Source organism: Lottia gigantea, assembly GCF_000327385.1.
Source record: "Lottia gigantea unplaced genomic scaffold LOTGIsca_24, whole genome shotgun sequence".
NCBI classification, from domain to species: Eukaryota; Metazoa; Mollusca; class Gastropoda; family Lottiidae; genus Lottia; species Lottia gigantea.
In genome coordinates this window covers 1,028,173-1,049,748 of record NW_008708707.1, presented here as the reverse complement: position 1 = coordinate 1,049,748, position 21,576 = coordinate 1,028,173, and the positions used below count along the sequence as shown (strand labels likewise).

Below are 21,576 nucleotides of genomic sequence, written 5' to 3'. Positions count from 1 at the left end.
TTTATTTATTTAATAATGAATTTATATTTATTTATTTAATAATGAATTTATATTTATTTATTTAATAATGAATTTATATTTATTTATTTATTCAATAATGAATTTATATTTATTTATTTATTTAATAATGAATTTATATTTATTTATTTATTTAATAATGAATTTATATTTATTTATTTATTCAATAATGAATTTATATTTATTTATTTAATAATGAATTTATATTTATTTATTTAATAATGAATTTATATTTATTTATTTATTCAATAATGAATTTATATTTATTTATTTATTTAATAATGAATTTATATTTATTTATTTATTTAATAATGAATTTATATTTATTTATTTATTCAATAATGAATTTATATTTATTTATTTAATAATGAATTTATATTTATTTATTTATTCAATAATGAATTTATATTTATTTATTTATTTAATAATGAATTTATATTTATTTATTCAATAATGAATTATTTAATCAATCAATTGAATGAAATGTGTTTTCTTTATTCAATGATATATTTATCTATTCAATATGATATTACTTTAAGCTGTTGGTGAGCCACCATTCTGTATGGCTGTAACTGGTCTGTTAGCTGTTAAACATGCTATAGAGGCTGCTCGTAAAGAGATTAATAAAGACATGTACTTTACTTTGAGTATGTATAAATTTTCTAAACCTAATTTTCACCTGTCATTGATGCAGGTCAGAGAGGAGAGGGGGGTGCTGACATGGAAGAAGGTTTCTTGTCATGTGTTACAGGCGATTTACATAGAAGTTTATTTGACAATTATATTAGCATAAAAGATGATATTATCCCATGTCCCACCTTATTCTGAGATATTGTTAGAGTCGGCTGACATTGAGTTTTGTTTTTGAAGGACTGTAATATTGTTGTCTGACTATTATACACTGTATAATTGAAAAAAGTGCGAAACTCTACTAACACTCAATATTAATTTGAAGATGCTGTTAGTCCTCATTAAAGGACTGCTATATTTCTTTCTGACTATTGCATACTGTATAATTGCGAGTACAATGCGCACCTTTTTGAACATTGTGTATTTATATTCTAGATGCTCCAGCTACAGTGAATGTTATTCAAGGAAACTGTTTAACAGATGTTACAGATTTAACGTTTGGAAACTAGAAGCTAACATCTTTGTTTTTTTCCAATTTGAAAGGCTTTAAATAGTGTGTCATCTATTTGACACCCCTCATTCTTAAATGAACTCTCCCATGCACATGCATTCTTACACACAAATGTTTTGCTAAATCAACGAAATTTTTTGTTGCCAAATAATTTCAAGCCTTGTAAATGATGTGTTTATTAATATACATGTATAACGTCTAGTTAAGGGATGTTGATTTGACTGTATTTACCAGTCATGTCTGATTAAAATTACAATTTGCATATACAACCAACTTGATATTGAAATTATTTTCCACTCTCAGTTATAACTGGCATATTGCAATCCTATGATCAGGGCTATTAATATTTAGCAGTATTTGCCAGTCATGTCTGACTGTTGTTTTCATCTATCTGAAAAAACAACTGATATTGACTTTTTTCTCCATGCACTGTGATTACTAAGATATTGTGATACTGTTCTTAAATTGTCTCCACTTTGCTGAGTATTCTCAAGCTTTGAGATTTTCATGTATTTTTTATTTTTATTTAGGAGAAAGAACAAAATATTGTAAAATAAAATAAAAATGATGTACACATGATTCTGTTTAAATACAATTAATTGATATCTTTCTTTGTTCAGATGAATTTGCAAATTTTTCCATGTTTTTTCCAATAATGCCAAAAGGTGGTAATCTTTGTTTTTTGTAATAATTAGTCAATTAAAAAAAAAAAAATAATAATTCCCAATTATGTTTAATTTTGACTTTGCTTTTGATTAATATATAGACATTACAAAATATTTCAATATGTGTAGTGATAATCAGCAAATATACTCTCTTTAATACCTTATTTTCTGTTATAAACCGATATATTCTAAATTTGAATTTGTGATAAAGCCTATTTTGAAATTAGTGATGTCATCAGTCACTTCTTTTAGGTGGAATTGCAAGATCCACAGACGTCTGATTGAAAATTGGAATGGTGCAAATGGATGTTATCAGTGTCTCCGCTACACAGAAAAAATTTAGAAAGCCTCTTTACAATCAATTTAAATGTTTGTTAATTGATTTTGTTGATTATGAATTGTTAATGAAGCATTGTTTCATTTTACTTAATTTCCCACAATGCATTTTTAAGTTACATTATGGATTTTGGATGATTTCTATATTTTATTATTTGTGCAGAAAAGTAGGACGTAAAACTCCATTCATTTCATTTATATTATTATTTAATCAAAATATCTTAATAATTTGGGTATCTTTTTGATATAGAAAAGTGCATATATAATTATATCTTTAATATATGAAAATTTGCCAAAAATTTCTAATAAATATGATTATCATTTAGAGCGTTTTATTCAATATTTGCATATTATGCAGTCATAGGGTCACAAATTAAATGGCCTATTAGCCATGTGGTCAAATTACTTATTTACCATGAAACCAAGTAACTAAGAGACAAATTTAATGTGACATAATAACCATGAGGCCAAATTACTGTGACCTATCTACCATGATGCCAAATTACTGAGACCTATTTACCATGATGCCAAATTACTGAGACTTATTTACCATGAGACGAAATTACTGTGACCTAATTACCATGAGGCCAAATTACTGTGACCTATTTACCATAAGGCCAAATTACTGAGGCCTGTTTATCATGAGGCTAAATTACAGTGACCTATTTACCATGAGGCCAAATTACTAAGACCTATCTACCATGAGGCTAAATTACTGTGACCTATTTACAATGAAGCCAAATTACTAAGACCTATCTACCATGAGGCTAAATTACTGTGTCCTATTTACCATGAGGCCAAATTACTGAGACCTATCAACCATGAGGCCAAATTACTGTGACCTATTTACCATTAAATCAATTACTGTGACCTATTTACCATGAGACCAAATTACTGTGACCTATTTATCATGACACCAAACTACTGTGACCTATTTACCATGAGGCCAAATTACTGTGACCTATTTATCATAAAACCAAACTACTGTGACCTACTTACCATGAGTCTAAATTTCTGTGACCTATCTACCATGAGGCTAAATTACTATGACGTATTTACCATGAGGCCAAATTACTGAAACCTATCTACCACGAGGCTAAATTAATGTGACCTATTTACCATGAGGCCAAATAACTGTGACCTATTTACCATGAGGCCAAATTACTGTGACCTATTTACCATTAAATCAATTACTGAGACCCATTTGCCATGAGACCAAATTACTGTGACCTATTTACCATGAGACCAACTTGCTGTGACCTTTTAACTATGTGACCAAATTACTGAGACCTATTTACCATGAGGCGAAATGACTGTGACCCAATTACCATGAGGCCAAATTACTGTGACCTATTTACCATTAAATCAATTACTGTGACCTATTTGACATAAGGCTAAATTACTGTGACCTATCTACCATGAGTCTAAATTACTGTGACCTATCTACCATGAGGCGAAATTACTGTGACCTATCTACCATGAGTCCAAATTACTGAGACCTATTTACCATAAGACGAAATTACTGTGACCTAATTACCATGAGGCCAAATTACTGTGACCTATTTACCATAAGGCCAAATTACTGAGACCTATTTACCATGAGGCTAAATTACTATGACCTATTTACCATGAGGCCAAATTACTAAGACCTATCTACCATGAGGCTAAATTACTGTGCCCTATTTACCAGGAGGCTAAATTACTGAGACCTATCTACCATGAGGCCAAATTACTGTGACCTATTTACCATTAAATCAATTACTGTGACTTATTTACCATGAGACCAAATTACTGTGACCTATTTACCTTTAGATCAAATAACTGTGACCTATTTACCATGAGGTCAAATTACTGTGACCTATTTAACATGAAACCAAACTACTGTGACCTACTTACCATGAGTCTAAATTTCTGTGACCTATCTACCATGAGGCTAAATTACTATGACGTATTTACCATGAGGTTAAATTACTGAAACCTATTTACCATGAGGCTAAATTACTGTGACCTATTTACCATGAGGCCAAATAACTGTGACCTATTTTCCATGAGACCAAATAACTGTGACCTATTTACCATTACCAAATAATTATGGCATACTTTCCATGCGCTCAAATTACTTTGATACCAAATTATTGTGACCTTTTTGACATGAGGCCAAATTACTGTAAGTTATTTACCATGAGGCCAAATTACTGTAAGTTATTTACCATGAGGCCAAATTACTGTAAGTTATTTACCAGCTATGTACCAGCGATACTAAATTAATTAAGCACACGCATAACGTAGAAAAATAATATTTATTATCAACAAACCAAAAACAAAAGTACAAAAATAAAATTGGACGGAAATGGAAGATCACAATTCATTAGAGAAGAATAGGGATTGAATGATAGATAGTAGGGCTAGCATTTGAAATACTAGTAGCTGTCTGTGCTAAATATTACGAAGATTGAGCCTATGTGTTTGCATATGTCAATATGATCTATTTTACTGGGGATGTTAAGTATAATGTACACACAATAAACTAAAAATAACATTTTTCGACTGAAATTGGGTTCCATCTATCAATAGCAGATTTCTGAATAAGAGCTGAAATTGGGTTCAATCCATAAATAGCTGTTTTTAGAGCTGAAATTTAGTTCAAGTCGAATCATTAGTGTCAGTTCTAAGTACCCTGGAATGATCAAATGTCTATTTTGCCCGTGTGAGAGGATTGGGCGAGTTCGATCTCGGAGGGGCACTGGAACCCTGTCCCTCTGGTTGCGGCATCGGAGGGTTGGTTGGCTTGCTGTCTGTTGGGGGTTGGTAAGGTGGTGGTGCTTGGTTTGGATTCCCTTGCTGTTGGGGTTGATTTGGGTAACCTGGTTGTAGGGGTTGATTTGGGTATCCTCTTTGATTTGGATTATGTGGGTAGCCGCCCTGGGGTGGATACATGGGATACTGTTGGGGCACGGCTCCTGGTGGATAAGCGGGGTTAGAGTAGGCGTATGGGGGTGGTCCCATTGGCCCACTTGTTGTTGATGTTTGGTATGACACTGTGGGTTGGCCTGAAAAAGAATGTAACGACGTACTCAGTTGTATGGCAGAAAAATAATTCAAATATGAGGTCGTAATGTTTACATCATTTTATAAAAACAAAACTACATCGTCTCTTCATCAGGTCCGAAAAGTAATATTACTACCATGTTTTCCTTAAGCAGGCAAACTGTGTATTAGGGGACAGAGCATTAAACCACAATCGGACATAGCTACGTAGGCTATATTTTAAAAAGTTTACGTAAACATTTTAAATAGTTTAATAATTTTGGGGTTTAAAAAACATAACGGTTAGATGTTTTAATAAAACAAACATTACGTGATGCTGTACGCAAAGTTTTGGCCCTGACCACAGAGTAGGGGCTGGGATACCTTGACTAGCCAACTTACTAGATATATAACTAACAGTGCCACGGTTCGCAGGAACCATAACTCTTCCAGTGCGACTATTAGATTTCGCACAGCAACAGATTAGCACTACTATTATTGTGATGAAAAATACCACTCCAAAAACACCGCCTACAATCGCACCGATATATCTGAAAACAAAACAACAATTGATATAGTTCTTTTCATCTATTGGATTATCGAACATTAATAAATGCAACACGAAAGCATATCCGATTTCCTGAGTAACAATGTATTTTTTGGTGAAAAAAAAGCAAATTTCGCCATCATTCTTTTATTTTTTAGTTGATTATTTCATTTTGTGTGATGATGTACAATTAATAACCCCAAGTGCTAACGCCCTGAAACACATAACTAAACCCGAAATCCAAAATAAAAGTTTTGCAAGAGATTTTTTCTATTTCAGCCACTATTATGGAACCAGATATTTCTGATAAAAAAAAACCAGAAAATACAGAAGGCTTCCGCCAACACAGAAGTAAAATTCATAGATGCTTTAATCATATGAAACTTCAAATAGAAACTGTCTAGACCAAAAAACAAACAAATAAAAAACTGCAAGCCCTTTACATTCACAAACCGATCTTGGCGTAATATATTTGGTAAATCAAGGGCAATAACTCAACGACTGTTGGTATAATGCAGAACTTATTTCACTTACTCTGCTAAACCACATATACATTCGCTGTTGATAAAATGTATAACTTACCCTGTTGACCCATAATAATAGCGATAGTAACTATAACCATATGAATAGTAATAATTATAATTGTTGTATGACTTATAACTATATCTATAAGATCTGTATATAAGGCCCTCGATTCCTGAAATATAAGTTTAATAGAGTTATATACCCCATTTCCGCATATCGGAAAATAATTGATAATGATTAAGGATTAAGTCCCATACTGAGCTGGTATAGTGGCGTATCTTTTAAATAACACTCAATCCCTTGCCCCCCTTCACCTTGTTTCAAATTTTTACTGATGATAAGGATGAAAGTCAGAAAGTGACGAGTGGGTTGTTACCCAAAAATAGACTTCGGACCATGACGGGTTACACTAGTAAACAGGATAAAAAGCCACTACGCCTCTGTTTACATGTTAATGGCTTCATATTCAGATTCAGGATATCACAATAATATGACTAATATTGACGTAAAAAATCAACTTTGTCTTACCTTCAAACAAAAGGGTCGCAAGAACGACTAAAATTTGGTCCAGCATTTTGAGAATGGTAAATTCAAACAGATTATTTTCTATAATTTAAGATGTAAATTCCGATTAAAAGTCTTCATCATTTGAAATCAAAACCTATGTGATTGGGCAATATCGATCAATGATCTCACCTATTTCTATTTTGTATGTGCTTTCGCTTGACGTTTAACTCCGTAGATACCTAATCGGCCTACTAGCAATATACCCATAGTTGCTCAACTAGATGAGTGGGAACTTTGGACTTAAGTGGGTTAAGGCTCCTCCCCGGGAATTTTTTTAACATATGCTCTCCTGCATTTTTTTCTCAGGGGTGGGGCCCGTGGAACTGGTTCAAGCAGTCCCTGTGGTAGTTAAGCCACTACAAATCTCTTTGCATTTTCCTCATTGTTCAAAGGTCCTATGATGTCGACCGTAAAACAATATGAGCTTGATATGTCCCTAATTCACGTATAAATTCAGAGATTGCCTTTTCAATTAGATTCATAGAAATGGAGCATCGTTGCGAAAACTCAACCCTGAACCAAACAAATGTAGTGACAAAAAGATCAATATCAAAGTACGAGTTTTAACTCGTGAACCCTCGTTAAATCAAAATGAGAAAACGATACCAGAATTTGATCCAATGACTACTTCGGCGATTTTTTTCTTGCATGACTTGCGAAAGGTCTCTTTATGACATGAACCATGACCTTCAATCAAAATATGTTGTTGCCTAAATAGTATTCCTTAGCGACAACGTAAACAGTCTATAAGGTGGTGTACCTTACTTACTTCATGGTGTAGAAAATAGGGCAGTAGTGAAAAATATATTACGTAAGCTCTCAAAAGATTAAATAGAAATTTAATAATTTAAATAATAATTTAAATGGCAATTTGTAGAGTCACACTAGATCGAAACTAGATCGGACTTTTTATGTGATAGTGAATAAACTGTCTAAGGTGTTAGAAATGGGGTCGGATCTATTATCAGCTGACAAATTTTCCGTCATATTATGTTGATTATAGGGTCTGAGTAAGCTCCCAAAATAGTTCTATAATTTACTTAAATAATTTAGGGCAAAATATGAGCAGTATAGCAATATTGGAATAGCATGGATTCAATTTTTAGAACTTTAACAATATTGGAATAGCATGGATTCAATTTTAGAACTATAGCAATGTTGGAGTAGCATGGATTCAATTTTAGAACTACAGCAATGTTAGAATAGCATGGATTCAATTGTTAGAACTATAGCAATGTTAGAACTATAGCAGAATAGCATTAGCGTGGATTCAATTTTTAGAAGTATGGCAATGTTAGAATAGCATGGATTCAATTGTTAGAAATATAGCAGAATAGCATTAGTAATGAATTCAATTTTAGAAACTAACAAAGATAAAACTAATTAACAGTATTTTAATTGATAACAAATTTATTTCCAACAATTCATATGAAGATTGCAGCTTTAATCATTGATGTATATGTACAATTTTGAGTAATTCACAGGCTACATATAATAATAGCTTTATCACAAAACATGGGTCTGGTAATTTCAATGTTTCTTTAGTCTTAGACACCAACAAAAAAATGAAGGGAGTTTTACGTCTTCAGTACATGTTTAGGAATGAAAAAGGGCAACAAGTACTGAATGAAAACTTTAAAGTTTGCCAAGACTGTGGCACAATTTTTATACATCTTAGATTTTAAACTCTTGGGGAATCACATCTCAACATCTGACACTTTTTCAGAATTCTGCACTCAAACACAAGATGTCACAAGATAATTCAAATCCATAATCCAAGGACAGACAAATTAGCACTAATATATCAAACATAGGACTCAAAACCATCATTTGATAGGTAACTTGATACATATATACAGAACAGAATACATATATATTAATCTGAATGTATATACAGAACAGAATACATATATATTAATCTGAGTAATATACAGAACAGAATACATATATATTAATCTGAATGTATATACAGAACAGAATACATATATATTAATCTGAATGTATATACAGAACAGAATACATATATATTAATCTGAATATATATACAGAACAGAATACATATATATTAATCTGAATGTATATACAGAACAGAATACATATATATTAATCTGAATGTATATACAGAACAGAATACATATATATTAATCTGAATATATATACAGAACAGAATACATATATATTAATCTGAATGTATATACAGAACAGAATACATATATATTAATCTGAGTGTATATACAGAACAGAATACATATATATTAATCTGAATGTATATACAGAACAGAATACATATATATTAATCTGAGTGTATATACAGAACAGAATACATATATACATTGACAATGACTATAATCCACACCCCAAGTTTGGCATTAACTTTTTGGGGCAAAAAATGCGCAATATACACGCAAATGTATAAGCTACATATATATATACACCATCGTAGAGTAGATATACACTAAAGTGAAATATCTGTCATTTTCTGTTTTATTCCTTGGTGGTTCTTGTTACCAAAATGGACACCTTAAAAAAAAAGAAATGATTTAGTAAATGAATATAACACATTATTTTGTGTTTTTTTTAGGTGGTTTGTTGGCTCCGCTTCAACATGTCTAAAACAATTACATTTCTACTGTGATTCACTTTAGTAGGAAAACCATACTTCTGTACAGGTCAGGAAAACAATCTGGAGAATGGTCGAAAAGTTGAGAGATTTTTTCAAAGCGCCTAAATTCGTGATTTTTAAGTTTCAAAGTGCTTTTTTTTTCTTGTGGTTTCTTTGTGAGAAGCCTTAAGCTATGTAAATTAATTAATTTCCTGGAAAACATTCTGATAAAAACAATGATGTAACTTGATTTTCCAACCCACATACTACTTGTTTTGTAAAAATGAGAACAACCCTCAACTTTACACACATCATATGAATACAGGCTACCCCCTGTCCCCAGAGGTCTCCTGATAGGTTTAAGCTCCTGTAGACACCAAGTTTATGAAAATAATAGAATACCTACCATCCTATATAACATTGACACAAGTTTTCATGTGTAGTAGCTTGTTTTATTAACAATTCAACTTGATTCTTCACATTCATAGGTTCTTCACCTCCAAAATCTCGACCTGTAATCAACATATGATTTCATTCCTACTTTTCCACAGCAGATGGGCAACGCTGTGTATTGTGCAATAAGGGAAATTTTTCCAGGATAGCAGTATTAGTATAAAGAGATCTTTAACGTGCTGAGCCTGTAGCAAACAGAGCCAATGTATATTACCCCATCAGAATGAGTGGATGTTTTGTCCATGTCAGCCCCTCTGACCTGCATCACAAACTAATGACAAGGGCTCATTCAACCTCTAGGTGAGAGATATCTCTGGTGCTTTGGCAATATGGTCCTCAACCTGCAACACTGACATGGGCCCATTCCACCTAAAAACAATGGATTCCCACAATATCAGTAAAACAAGGATCACCAACCAACAGCTACACACTTTTTTCATGTCAGCCCCTCAGTCCTGCATCACTGACAGGGGCCCATTCCATCTTAAAACAAAGGAGTCACATAAAAAAAGGACTACCCACCAGTGAGTTTATCTCGTACCCTATTGATAATATCTATAGCCTTTTTATTTAAAACTTCCAGTGGTACATTATCACCTCCTAAAACAGTTAAATTTTATAACAAATTAAAATAAATCAGAATTCAGAAACAAAAATTGCATTGTGAATCCATAGGGAAATGGTTTTGTTGCAAATTGTTTGTTTTCTTTGAACGAAAGTGAAAGTTATAGGCGATGTAGTCATTGTATCAACACTAAACTAAAATTTTTGTTCTATGTCCATGTTTCCCGTAATTGAAGAAATATTTCATTTGACTTTGACTTCATTATCCCAAAGGTCCTGAGATATCAAAATACTTGGTTTCAGTAAAATTCCAAGATCCACGCTTTAATGACTGAATGGGTTTAAAAGAATACTTTAGACAATGCCAGAATCATTTTGTAATTGGACGTAGAAATACGATTCTATTCACCTGCAGCCTTGATGGAGTCTGGAACTGATTTTTTACTGGTTGATTGAGACAAATCAACACTTTCTAGCAGGTCTCCTGAAATATTACAAATTATAAGTCAATCATTGTTGAAGTCCAACTTCAATAGGGACACAGACTGAAAATAAGTCAGTTTTCTGAAGATCACTACTTGTCAAACTTCAGTAGAGATGCAGGCTGAAATAGGTCAGTTATTTGAAGATCGCATAGCATGAAACTCAAAAACATGTGCCATGGTGTCAGAATTTTTAAGGGAAAAACCCATTCAACTAGCTACCAACTGAGCTCTTCAAATGCCACAAAGAGACAGTGGTCCAACCCAGGGTTCGATGACAATACATAATTAATAATAAAAGACCTACCTTGTTCTTGACTACCAGCGTAAGAATCTGAACGATTAGCTTTAGTTTTAGGTTTTGTGGTCGCTGAAATGTACAACATAATAATTAGCATTCAAAACACATGAAGTTTGTAATCATTAAATAAAGTTTACTGTCATTTGTCATGTTTTTCCAGTCCTTTTCAAGAGTATCTCAAACTATGTGACTTGTCCTGTAGATTACTGAAGTTGTATCAGCTAGTAAAGAACATGCTTAGAATAATGTATCCCTTTAAGCCTAGCAGCAATCCTTGGGGAATGACATTTGTGGTACTTTTAAGTCCTTTCCAGTAGACGTAACTTCACTCACCATCTACCAGTCTCCAGTTTAATAATGGATCATAGACAAAAGCTTCCAGTACAGCCATTAGACTGTCCTTGTGTTCACGTAAGACCTCCATTACTGATTGACAGGTCATCTGATAGTTGCCTTCTATACCAGTTACCTAGAATTTAACAGTAGCGATAACAATTTCTTTTCTATTTTCCTAATGAAAGTTTTCGTATCAGGTTTTCATATTGCTCTACTTTGAGTTTTGCTATCCCACAATTCCTCACTGAAATGGGCCCAACATTAAATGTTTTGATTGGTTAAGGAACTCAACTGTGGTAAATAACCTGTTAGATTCCATTGGAGCTGCTAATAAGGTATTTTGCGATTGTGATGCCATAAAATATTTAGTTTTAGAGGAATTGCAGGCACCACAGACGTCTGACTGAAAATTGGAATGATGTGAAACGATGCTCTCAGTGTCCCTGATACACATTGAAAATTCTTTACATTTCGTTTAAAAGCACTAACCTCCATAGCGTTAATCAACATCCTGGTCAATCGGAATGGAATTTTCTCAGGAAATTTCTCTCGAACCATAGCCACTTCAAAACAATCACCAAAATCAATATGAATAATCTTTCCACTCATTCTGTCTAACATTAAATTGGAGGGATGTCTGAAATCAAATAATACGTAGCCAATCAAATCCTTTGTTTCATTAATATGACTATGTAATGTTGAATTTTAACCAATCATGAGGGTTGTTATAATAATATCATCTTTAACCAATGAAACCCACTGTTACAATATTATGCATACTAAACAATCCAGTTTGATCAAGAAGAGTATATTTTATGCAGGGATGGTTTAGGTGATGCACTGTAGGCTTGGCTTCTACCCTAGAACATAGTTGACTCTTTTCAAAAATGTACATCAATATCTTACAGTAACAGGATACATTTGACATGTAAATTGTTGAAACATTGAGTATAAAAAACACATACCAAAACAGCATACCATAAAATTTTGTTCCATTATCGCGCACATGACCTACCTCAAAATGCACTTCTAAAAGTTGCTTAAGGATTATCAATATCTTTGTTTGAATGTACCTACCTATCTCCTAGACCAAGAACATACCCCACCATAGACATAGTAGCTAGTGAACGTGTATAGTTAGTCCTTCTATCAAACCAAACTTCAGAACTAGGACTCTTATTCCACAGAATCTTAGCTAAATCATCTCCTTGTGTATGCTCTAGAGCATGTTCAAACACTTCCACCTTCTGCATCAATGTAAGATGATCATAATCTGGGGCCATCTGAAGATAAAAATAGAAACAATGCAAGATGTCTGACAAATCTTGGTCAGCTGTTACATTTAAGTTTCCTGATAGATTGAATTGAGAATTCTGATAAAAGAAAATTGCCATTATATCATTGTGTATTGTGGTCTTGAAATAACAGAGTCATCTCCCTTGAGAGCTCAGTCGAGTTGGCCTGAATAAAGCTTGTGATCATAGGCCAAGTGTGCAGTTAAGTTCCCTAGACAGTTTGAAATTTGAAAGAAAAGGCTAATACTGCTGTCCTGTCAAAATTTCTGTCATTGCACACTGCATGGGGTTGGCTGTCTCCAACCCAATCAGATCCATTTAAAAATCCTATAAGAATCATATCATGTGCTTGAATATACCCAAAATAAGCCTCATTGATTCAATGTAAAATTCTACTTACCCTTAACATAAGCCTATGTTCTATATTTAACAGAATTTTTTTCTTCTCTCTGTAATCTCGTATCAGGGAATGTAAGGTATCACAATGTGGTACCCAGCCGATCAAACCTGAATTTGTTGATAATGGTATGGCAGAAAATCTTGTAATCCTGAAATAAATGTAATTTTATTAGCATTATAAACAATAATATCATATATAGGTAAAAACGGAATGAGAAAATATAAATAATAATAAATACTGTATAATTGCAAGTATAGCACGCAGGTTTTCAACCTTAATAGGGTTTGCCAAATAACAGTAAAGTAAGTACATGAAAATCTAACTTCTGCATATCTGCGATTAAAGCAAAATGTTCCTGAACTATTGGCATATATGATATATATCTTGTAATTATACACCTGGTAGAACATCTATATTTGTTTTGGTATTTTTTTAATGTTTGTCTATGATCTAGTATCAGAATATTTAGATGTCTTTAAAAAAGAATTGACATACGTGAGATTACGTCTGAAAGTATTTTGATTATTACGTAATAAAGAATTGACCAATCCAAACAGCTGCATAACTCTTTCATCCTGACGTAAATCTTCGTGGCCTTTTAACAGAAACTGGTATTCTTTACCATCACTTCCTGTAAATCAAACAATGCTTAGCTTAGATAAAAAATATCATACCTAACTTTACAAATAAGCTTTTCCAATCATATATATACAGAAGTCATATTGATAAACAGAATGCATGTATGGCAGGGTTCAATTAAAAGTTGAGGGGTATAAAAAGGATGAAAACCTAACTTACAAATGAGCTCTTCCATTCATAAATACACAATTTCATATCTATTAAAAGTATGCATGTTTGGAAGAGTTCAATAGAAAGTGTCAAAAGTATAAACCTTCCAGTCACATATATACATTTTTATATCGATGCAAAGTATGGAAGTGTGGAAACTTCAATAAAAAGTTTTTCATGATCAAAATTAAATGGAGGTTTACACCCTAATGATTAGAATATCAAATACCTTACCATAAATACTAAGTTTTCTTGGTCGTTGTTTAGATGTTATAACTTGTAATGAACTCTTCACCCTTTTAATTTTAACCACAGGTTGATTGGGCTGGTATGTTCCTGGTACAGCTAGTTCTAGATCTTGACATTGAAGCAGTTTACGGGAAACATACTGTAGCTCTAGAGATGTCAACTGAAAGAAAGGTTCATTTTGATAAAATACTTAAAGATGGGTTTTCTTACTTTTTAGAGTCAAATTAAGCGAACTTTTTGAAAATTGGTGTTTCTAATGAATTAGCATGTATTCTTAATCTTTTCATTATATAATTTAGAGTTTTAACCAATCATAAATGTTCATGTATTAAAAGTCTGGATAAACAAAAAAGACTTTTTGACCTTTCTTGACCAGTCACTCATTGGAATTCTGCTGGTAATTCTCTTATAATTTAGCTAATTATGAATTAATTATGGACATGTGAGATAAACTGGTATTTTTCCAAGTCATTAGAACACTTCTACAACAGGTCCTCTGAGATTCTTGGCTCAAATCTTATTGCCGAGAGCTCATCTTGAGCTGTCAACACATTTTTGATATAAAAGGCATTAGCATTTCTGTTGACAAAATTCCAACATCTTGAATTTCTTTTATGAACAAAGTAACAAAACTCAAATCTAAAATTGGAAATTACTCTCACCTGAGGGAGCTGTTTGGAGATACGTCTAAATACATGATAATATAAATCCCAAGCTTGAGTTAAATCTTTCACATTACCAGAACGTTGATATTTCTTACACCAATCTTGTGCTTGTATCAAATCATGACCATATGCCTGTATAAATCAAAGAGATTATATGACGTCACTATCACAAACACTGCTATTAATACTTAATGGCTTTTGAGATAGCTATGCCATTAAAAAGCTTTTTTTATTGAATTCACAGACGTCTGACTACAAATTGGAATGGCGCAAATCAATGCTATCAGTTTCCCTGATACACAGACAAAATTTAAAAGAATCTTATGTATCCACATTTAAAAAAAGTCAACCTTTTTTTTAGAGTTTAACTTATTTCTTTTCATTATAACCAAAGGAGATAGGCAACTCAATATTGAAAAGGAAAAGGGCAATAACTCCCATGTCCCTTACTGAAACTAAGAGAAATTACAACCAACCTGGTTAAAAGAAGTTTCCTTCAGTGTATGACAACCTTTATCTAACATGGCGTGTAGTGGTTCCAGCGTAGCAAACATTCCTGATATATTTCTTTCTCCAAAATATAACCTGGAGGCATCTTCTAATCCTTCATGCCATAATTCATGCCAGAGAATAGCAACACGGATCAATTCCTCCGAAACCTGCAACAAATTATAACAAATCTCCATGACAATAGTTTTTAAGAAATGGTTGTCATTTGGCATATCGAGGGCATATTGTAGCCAAGTTGGTTAGAGAGTTGAAATCTTTCCATGACATCACTGACACATACTTGCTTATTTTGAGCAAATGGGTACCAAAAATCTTGAAAAGATTAATGCCATAAGGCTTGGCCAAGAAGGTTGTTTGTATCTTAAAATAATTGCCATTCATTAGATTTAGTCATCTTTCCTCATAAGTTTAGTCGAACCAAGTAAAGATCTGGAAATATCCAAACCAAGGGGTTTGAGTAAAGACGAGCCGGTAGGTAGGATCTTCAAGTTGAACCTGAGTTGTTATCATTGTAAAAGATGGATGATTCTTTCTTTATAAAAATTGCTATTCATAAACAAAACCTACCAAATTAGCCTGTTGTACCAAGGTGCTGTTTCTTTCACTCATTGAGCGTAGTATTTTATCAGCAGCTGACTGTCGAGCTGGTACATTAGATTTAGCTGCTACAGTTAGAGGGTAGATTAATGCCTGCAATGTAAGAAATATATCAGATAACCTTACAATATAATACTTGGGCCCAATGTTAATGTTATTTGTGATGAAGAAGTTACAAAATATCCTATGTTTCTTGAAGTACAGGACTAAGACAAGAGATTGCGTAAATCAAGGGCTCATTTCTGAAAATTTAACTTATGTTGGAGCATACAAATATATACTGTATAATTGTGAATATAATGTGCACCATTTTTTAATCTCCAGTAAATCTCAAAAAAAGCTCTGTCTCCATAAATAAAACCACTGGTGAAAATTGTCACCCTTGGATTAAATACCACTAAGCTTACCTGTGGATGAGCTTTACCAATGTCTATCAGTAACTGGTGAATTAAACGTCCCACTAAATTTCTAGGAGTATCTATCCTGGCTATTAGTTGAGGAATTACCTATAAAATACAGCAACCATCAGTCATACATGACACTTTTCAGAATCAAAATCTTACATTCAGTTCCCGTGCAATTGTGACTTAACATATTTCAAATTTACAAATGAGGATTTTCTAGCTTGTTTATGAGTATCAGGGCCACAAAAGCGGCTCATAGTATCTAACAGTCTTTGTAATAGCTATGTCCAACACATCAAAAGTTTAGGAAATCTCCTTACAATCTCTTTAAGTGAAATTTTTGAAAGAGGACTGTGTAGGTTCAACTTGTATTAAAAATCACAGTACCTGAAGCCAATTGTCTATTTCTATAGTTTTAATTCCTTCTACTAGGGCATCATACACCTCAGTCCATTGACCAAAATCAAACCATAATGTAAGTAACCTACAAATAAAGAAACAATTATAACTTAGGTTAACCAGGATCCTGTCTACTAGTAAGTCCTTGGTCGATCTTTCCTGGATTAACCCAACCCATTTACAGCTGGGTCGACTAGACTAATCAGGAAAGATGACTTTCACTATCTGACTGAGATTAGAACCCATAACAACTATACAGTGTCAATTACAATTACATATATGCTTTAAATCAGATCAGCAAGTGCAAAAATGTCTTGGCATGATTACAGGAAAAATCATTTACCGTAATGTATCTTGTAAACTATTGTGACTATATAGAGCATTATTTACCATAATGTATCTTGTAAACTATTTTAACTAGATAGAGCAATATTTACCGTAATGTATCTTGTAAACTATTCTGACTAGATAAAGCAATATTTACCGCAATGTATCTTGTAAACTATTCTGACTAGATGGAGCATTATTTACCGTAATGTATCCTGTAAACTATTCTGACTAGATAAAGCAATAGACTTGAAGAAGGCTGTCACTGCTGGTACACAATATTTATGGATCTTGGCAGTATTCTGTAATAAAGAAATCGAAAACCTCACGAGGACCTACTCTTTCAAGTTAAAACCCAGTTTCCCCAATGTTCTCCTCTTAACTTCATCTCAATCAACCAGACCTATTGTTCTATATCCATCTGAAAGACTTGATAATCCAGATCAAAGTAAACTAATTTTAGAAGATTTTTTAAGTTTGAATTGTTAAAGAAGTTTCTACAGCAGCTATATTTTCTTAAATGAAAAAAGAGGTACAAAATTTTAACAACAATATCTGTAACTTACTGATTCTGGTTTTGGTGAAATGACTAATTCCATCAGTGGTCTGGAAATGGCACCAGGATCAGATGACATTGGTGTAGTACCAGATTTACCCAGACTCTGTTCTTTTTGTTTATAATACAACACACATTCATAATTCATTAGTGCCCACGCATGCCATGCCTAAAAGATCAAATGAGGTTATTCAAAATACAATTTTTGGTTGATCTCTGCCAGGCTGAGACTCTCAATTCTAGGATATCAGGTGTTATAAAAGAGTTGGCAAGCTCTTCCCAGGTAGCAACATTATTTACAATATTGCATTGGAGCTCAAACCACACAGAGCAAATCAACCAAGCTAATGATTGCAAATGAGTCAAATTATAAGTCAAATATTGTTGCAAATGAAATGAGTCAATATCTTAATTTCGAAAGAGTCAATTATTCTTGCAAATGAGTCAAATATTGTTGCAAATGAGTCAAAAATCATAAATGTAACCTACCTTGTACCAGTTTTTATCATTTTGTGTTGCTAGATGGTAATGTTCTAAAATTTGAGGTATAGATTCTTCTTTAATTCCCAGCAGATCTTTAGCCCAGTCTCCTAGATGACGATGACATCTAAAAAAATATAGTTCAACACTATAAAGATATCATGGTCTAATATAGTTATATTGTGGTCTTGAAATATCATGTCTGTATGAAGAGTTATCTCCCTTGAGAGATACATGGCTAGCCTTAATAAAGATGGAGGTTTTTATTTCATTTCACGTGTTTTATCTCTAAATCCAACCATCCTTTGAAACTCCACCCCAAACAGAACATTAAATTTCTTGCAGTCGAACCCACCATTTTGTAAGAGAAAATGAAGAAAAACACTTACTTGGCTTGTAGTTTTATTTTGTCATTAAGAGGAAGATTTAGAGTTTTAGATTGGAGAGATTTACTGGTGAATGCTTGTAGCTTCTCATACGCATCTTTCTATGAAAGAAAATTATAAAATTGCAGTAATATAGCTGTTCATTGGCTCAACGGGAGAGTCACTTGCTTGCAATCCTGCAGGTCCAGTGTTAAATCTCAACATAGGTTCAGATAATAACTTATGACTTTCATTCAAAGTTTTCCCCTTGACCCAGAAACTTTTTCCAGGAGTGTGGCAAAGAAGTGGAGCACAGAAGGATGGAAAAGTGCGCTAGAATCTAAGGACCTGTTCCACAAAAAATCTTTCTGTCAATTTTGTCAAAGCAAAAATCTACACTTACAACAAATTCCTTACTTTAAGATTTTTTGTGGAATGGCTCCTAAGAGAATTACTTCAAAAGGGAAAACTTTTACAGTTTGTATTTTGGATTCAAAATAAATCTTTTTGACACCAGCCCTAGAACTTTTTTAACCCTTGTAAATGAATTTAAGGGACACTCACTCTTTGGTTATTTTTCCACATGTGTTTCAGGTAAGCGAATGTAACATGAGGATATGTTGTGGGTATTGGTCTGGAGTCTGATGATGGATCCATTCCTAACAAGATAACTAGTGTCTTATGAGACAATGCCTGCAAAAATTAACAGATAATTCCAATACAGAGGGCATCATCACTTCTAATTCATTGAATTTTGGGCAATTTTTAGATCTACATTATCTAAGAAGGTTTTCTAAGTTTTTATGTGTATCAGGAACACTGATAGCATCAATTTGCACCATACCAATTTTCAATCAGACGTCTGTGGTTCATAAAAGCTTAGTTTCCAATCTCTTTGAAGATTATGAGAGATCTATAAATATATACAGGGCTGAATCTGGTAAAGGACTGTCGTTGATATTGACACATTCGGATTTTTAGCGGCAAATCTTTGAGGTGAGGAATTCAATTCACAAGTTTTGCTGAATATGCAGTGGTTTTTCAAGGAGAAGTTAAGAAAAGTGGACAGAACAAAAGTTTTCTCACCATACGACTGTTTTTACGACAGAGACTGGCATATTTCAACCAAGTCATTCTATCTTCTGATGGTGAAATAACCAGGGATCTCACTTGTAATATTTTCTGCCAGTCTTCTACATTCTGTTGACAACCCTGGAATTATAACGAAATATAATGTAGTTTTACATCCTTTTCATCTTCGTAAGCTTGTGAAGATGGGTAATGATGTAGAGCATGCAATGAGGTAAGTCATTGTCAGGCCAATTCCATAAGTGATAGATTTTTATGCCATATTTTTGCATCTGAATGGAGAAAAGAACTTGGCAAACCAATGCAGTTTAAAATGAGAGCAATAACATATAAGGTTTACAATAGGAATGGGAGATTTCTATGTCTTAACCTTCTTCACTTGAGGAATGCAGTGGGCAATGAGGGACATCGTATCAGCACAGCAGCACTGCCTAATTATTTTTGATTTCCAACTGTGGAGAGATCTTTAATGTGCATAGTCTGTATCACAAAGTCTGGGTCCAAATGGCAGCCTAATGAATGAATGGATGGATTCATGAATGAATGAATGAATGGATGAATGAATGAATGAATGAATGAATGAATGAATGAATGAATGAATGAATGAATGAATGAATGAATGAATGAATGAATGAATGAATGAATGAATGAATGAATGAATGAATGAATGAATGAATGACCTTGAGTCTATTCCACCAATTTAATCTAATAGCTTCTCGTCTCTCTGGTACTAGTTTATATTGTATGATCTCTTCTAATTCAGCTAACATCTGTACATTCACCATTGCCTAGACAAATAATAAAACACTCTAACTAAAATTCCCATAAAATGTTTCCTTATTTGTTTCTACTGCAGGCTACTACACTTGACAACTAAGATCTGAAGAAATTTTTATGCAGCATGAGTTCCATGAGTTCCATGTGTTCCATGTGTTCATGCGATACATTTCATTTTTGTTTGTTCATTTTGGTGCAAAGGATTTAATTCTGACCCAAGTAAAATAAAGTGTTCATCATTATTGCTGGAATATGGGGATATTTCAATATTCATTCTTCATCCCACATGTACATATAACAGTGATTTTGATTGGCTTGAATGAATTCTTACCCCATAAGCTCGGTTGTAGCTCTCACCAATCATAGCTGTTAATTCAGTGTCCAATATATCTCTAGCTTTATCAATACACTAAATTAATACAAAATAAGTAAATGAAATGGAGTTTCATATCCAATTTTTCTGCTCCAGTTTGGGCTTATAAAGACAGGCAACACCATGCAGTGTGCAATGAGAGAAATTTTGTCCGGATAGCCACAATAACTTTCTCTTTTTCAATTTCCAGCTGTCGGTGGATCTTTAACATGCACAGCCTGTAGCACACAGGGCCTAGGTTTATTTCACCCAACCATACCCAAGATGCTTTTTCCATATCAGCTCCTCTGACTTGCACCCTTAGCAGAAGGAGCAGCAAGATTGTTGCCAGGATTGATCCCTGGGCTTACATGTTGGACAGCAAATGTCCAACTAAGTGAGTCATTGCCGCACCCAACAGCAGCATGAGATGAGTTCCAGCAAACCAGGAAATCCAATTGAAATATAACTTTGATAAGGAAGTAAGAGTCCAAGTCTTTGAGCTACCCCTACCCCCTAAGTGACAGCATGAGATGAGCTCTAGTCTAATATTCTATAAAACTAACCTGTTGTGCCTGTTTAAAATCATCAGAATGAAGAGCGAATACAGCCCTGTAAAAAGCTCCATCATAACTAGTTCTTGGTATTAAACACATATACTGTTCCATACTATTCCAATTACCTAAACAACAGTCAATATAAATATCAAATATATACAGTATAATTGTGAATATAACGCGCACCCCTTCTTACCTAGA

The 21,576-nt window shown here is 33.3% G+C and overlaps 3 protein-coding genes across 3 annotated transcripts in view; 1 reads left to right on the top strand and 2 right to left on the bottom strand.

Moving 5' to 3' along the window:
- Positions 1 to 1,856, top strand: part of LOTGIDRAFT_231915 (hypothetical protein) — a 25,303-nt gene extending 23,447 nt beyond the window's left edge. Inside the window, exons 34-35 of the mRNA XM_009055296.1 lie at positions 558 to 665; positions 1,084 to 1,856. Of these exons, the coding sequence (XP_009053544.1) occupies positions 558 to 665; positions 1,084 to 1,157 (182 nt within the window). The 3' untranslated portion in view covers positions 1,158 to 1,856. The remainder of the gene's footprint in view (positions 1 to 557; positions 666 to 1,083) is intronic.
- Positions 1,857 to 4,442: 2,586 nt separating this feature from the next.
- On the bottom strand, positions 4,443 to 6,951 carry LOTGIDRAFT_231914 (hypothetical protein). The gene is made up of 4 exons (XM_009055295.1): positions 6,788 to 6,951; positions 6,317 to 6,431; positions 5,590 to 5,738; positions 4,443 to 5,210 (listed from the first exon to the last, which is right to left on the bottom strand). The coding sequence occupies exons 1-4, from the start codon at positions 6,831 to 6,833 to the stop codon at positions 4,855 to 4,857; spliced, it is 666 nt and encodes a 221-aa protein (XP_009053543.1). The 5' UTR covers positions 6,834 to 6,951; the 3' UTR covers positions 4,443 to 4,854.
- A 2,879-nt stretch (positions 6,952 to 9,830) lies between these two features.
- The window catches only part of LOTGIDRAFT_214800 (hypothetical protein), a gene marked incomplete at both ends in the record, with an annotated part of 29,976 nt that continues 18,230 nt past the window's right edge, over positions 9,831 to 21,576 (bottom strand). The window contains 24 exons of the mRNA XM_009055294.1: positions 9,831 to 9,940; positions 10,404 to 10,481; positions 10,855 to 10,926; positions 11,235 to 11,297; positions 11,562 to 11,697; positions 12,054 to 12,201; positions 12,642 to 12,847; positions 13,260 to 13,407; positions 13,755 to 13,890; positions 14,283 to 14,457; positions 14,960 to 15,094; positions 15,439 to 15,621; positions 16,040 to 16,162; positions 16,477 to 16,575; positions 16,861 to 16,957; positions 17,404 to 17,534; positions 17,766 to 17,924; positions 18,245 to 18,383; positions 18,625 to 18,718; positions 19,161 to 19,293; positions 19,687 to 19,812; positions 20,370 to 20,477; positions 20,798 to 20,875; positions 21,385 to 21,500. Coding sequence (XP_009053542.1) covers positions 9,831 to 9,940; positions 10,404 to 10,481; positions 10,855 to 10,926; positions 11,235 to 11,297; positions 11,562 to 11,697; positions 12,054 to 12,201; positions 12,642 to 12,847; positions 13,260 to 13,407; positions 13,755 to 13,890; positions 14,283 to 14,457; positions 14,960 to 15,094; positions 15,439 to 15,621; positions 16,040 to 16,162; positions 16,477 to 16,575; positions 16,861 to 16,957; positions 17,404 to 17,534; positions 17,766 to 17,924; positions 18,245 to 18,383; positions 18,625 to 18,718; positions 19,161 to 19,293; positions 19,687 to 19,812; positions 20,370 to 20,477; positions 20,798 to 20,875; positions 21,385 to 21,500 — 2,993 coding nt within the window. The remainder of the gene's footprint in view (positions 9,941 to 10,403; positions 10,482 to 10,854; positions 10,927 to 11,234; positions 11,298 to 11,561; positions 11,698 to 12,053; positions 12,202 to 12,641; positions 12,848 to 13,259; positions 13,408 to 13,754; positions 13,891 to 14,282; positions 14,458 to 14,959; positions 15,095 to 15,438; positions 15,622 to 16,039; positions 16,163 to 16,476; positions 16,576 to 16,860; positions 16,958 to 17,403; positions 17,535 to 17,765; positions 17,925 to 18,244; positions 18,384 to 18,624; positions 18,719 to 19,160; positions 19,294 to 19,686; positions 19,813 to 20,369; positions 20,478 to 20,797; positions 20,876 to 21,384; positions 21,501 to 21,576) is intronic.

Excerpts from the sequence above, each read along its gene's own strand:
- LOTGIDRAFT_231914 (XM_009055295.1), bottom strand. The coding sequence starts at position 6,833 with ATGCTGGACCAAATTTTAGTCGTTCTTGCGACCCTTTTGTTTGAAG. Across the intron at positions 5,739-6,316 it reads TATTATTATGGGTCAACAGG|ATATATCGGTGCGATTGTAG; the intron begins GTAAGTTATACA and ends TTTTGTTTTCAG. Across the intron at positions 5,211-5,589 it reads CACTGTTAGTTATATATCTA|GCCAACCCACAGTGTCATAC; the intron begins GTAAGTTGGCTA and ends ATTCTTTTTCAG.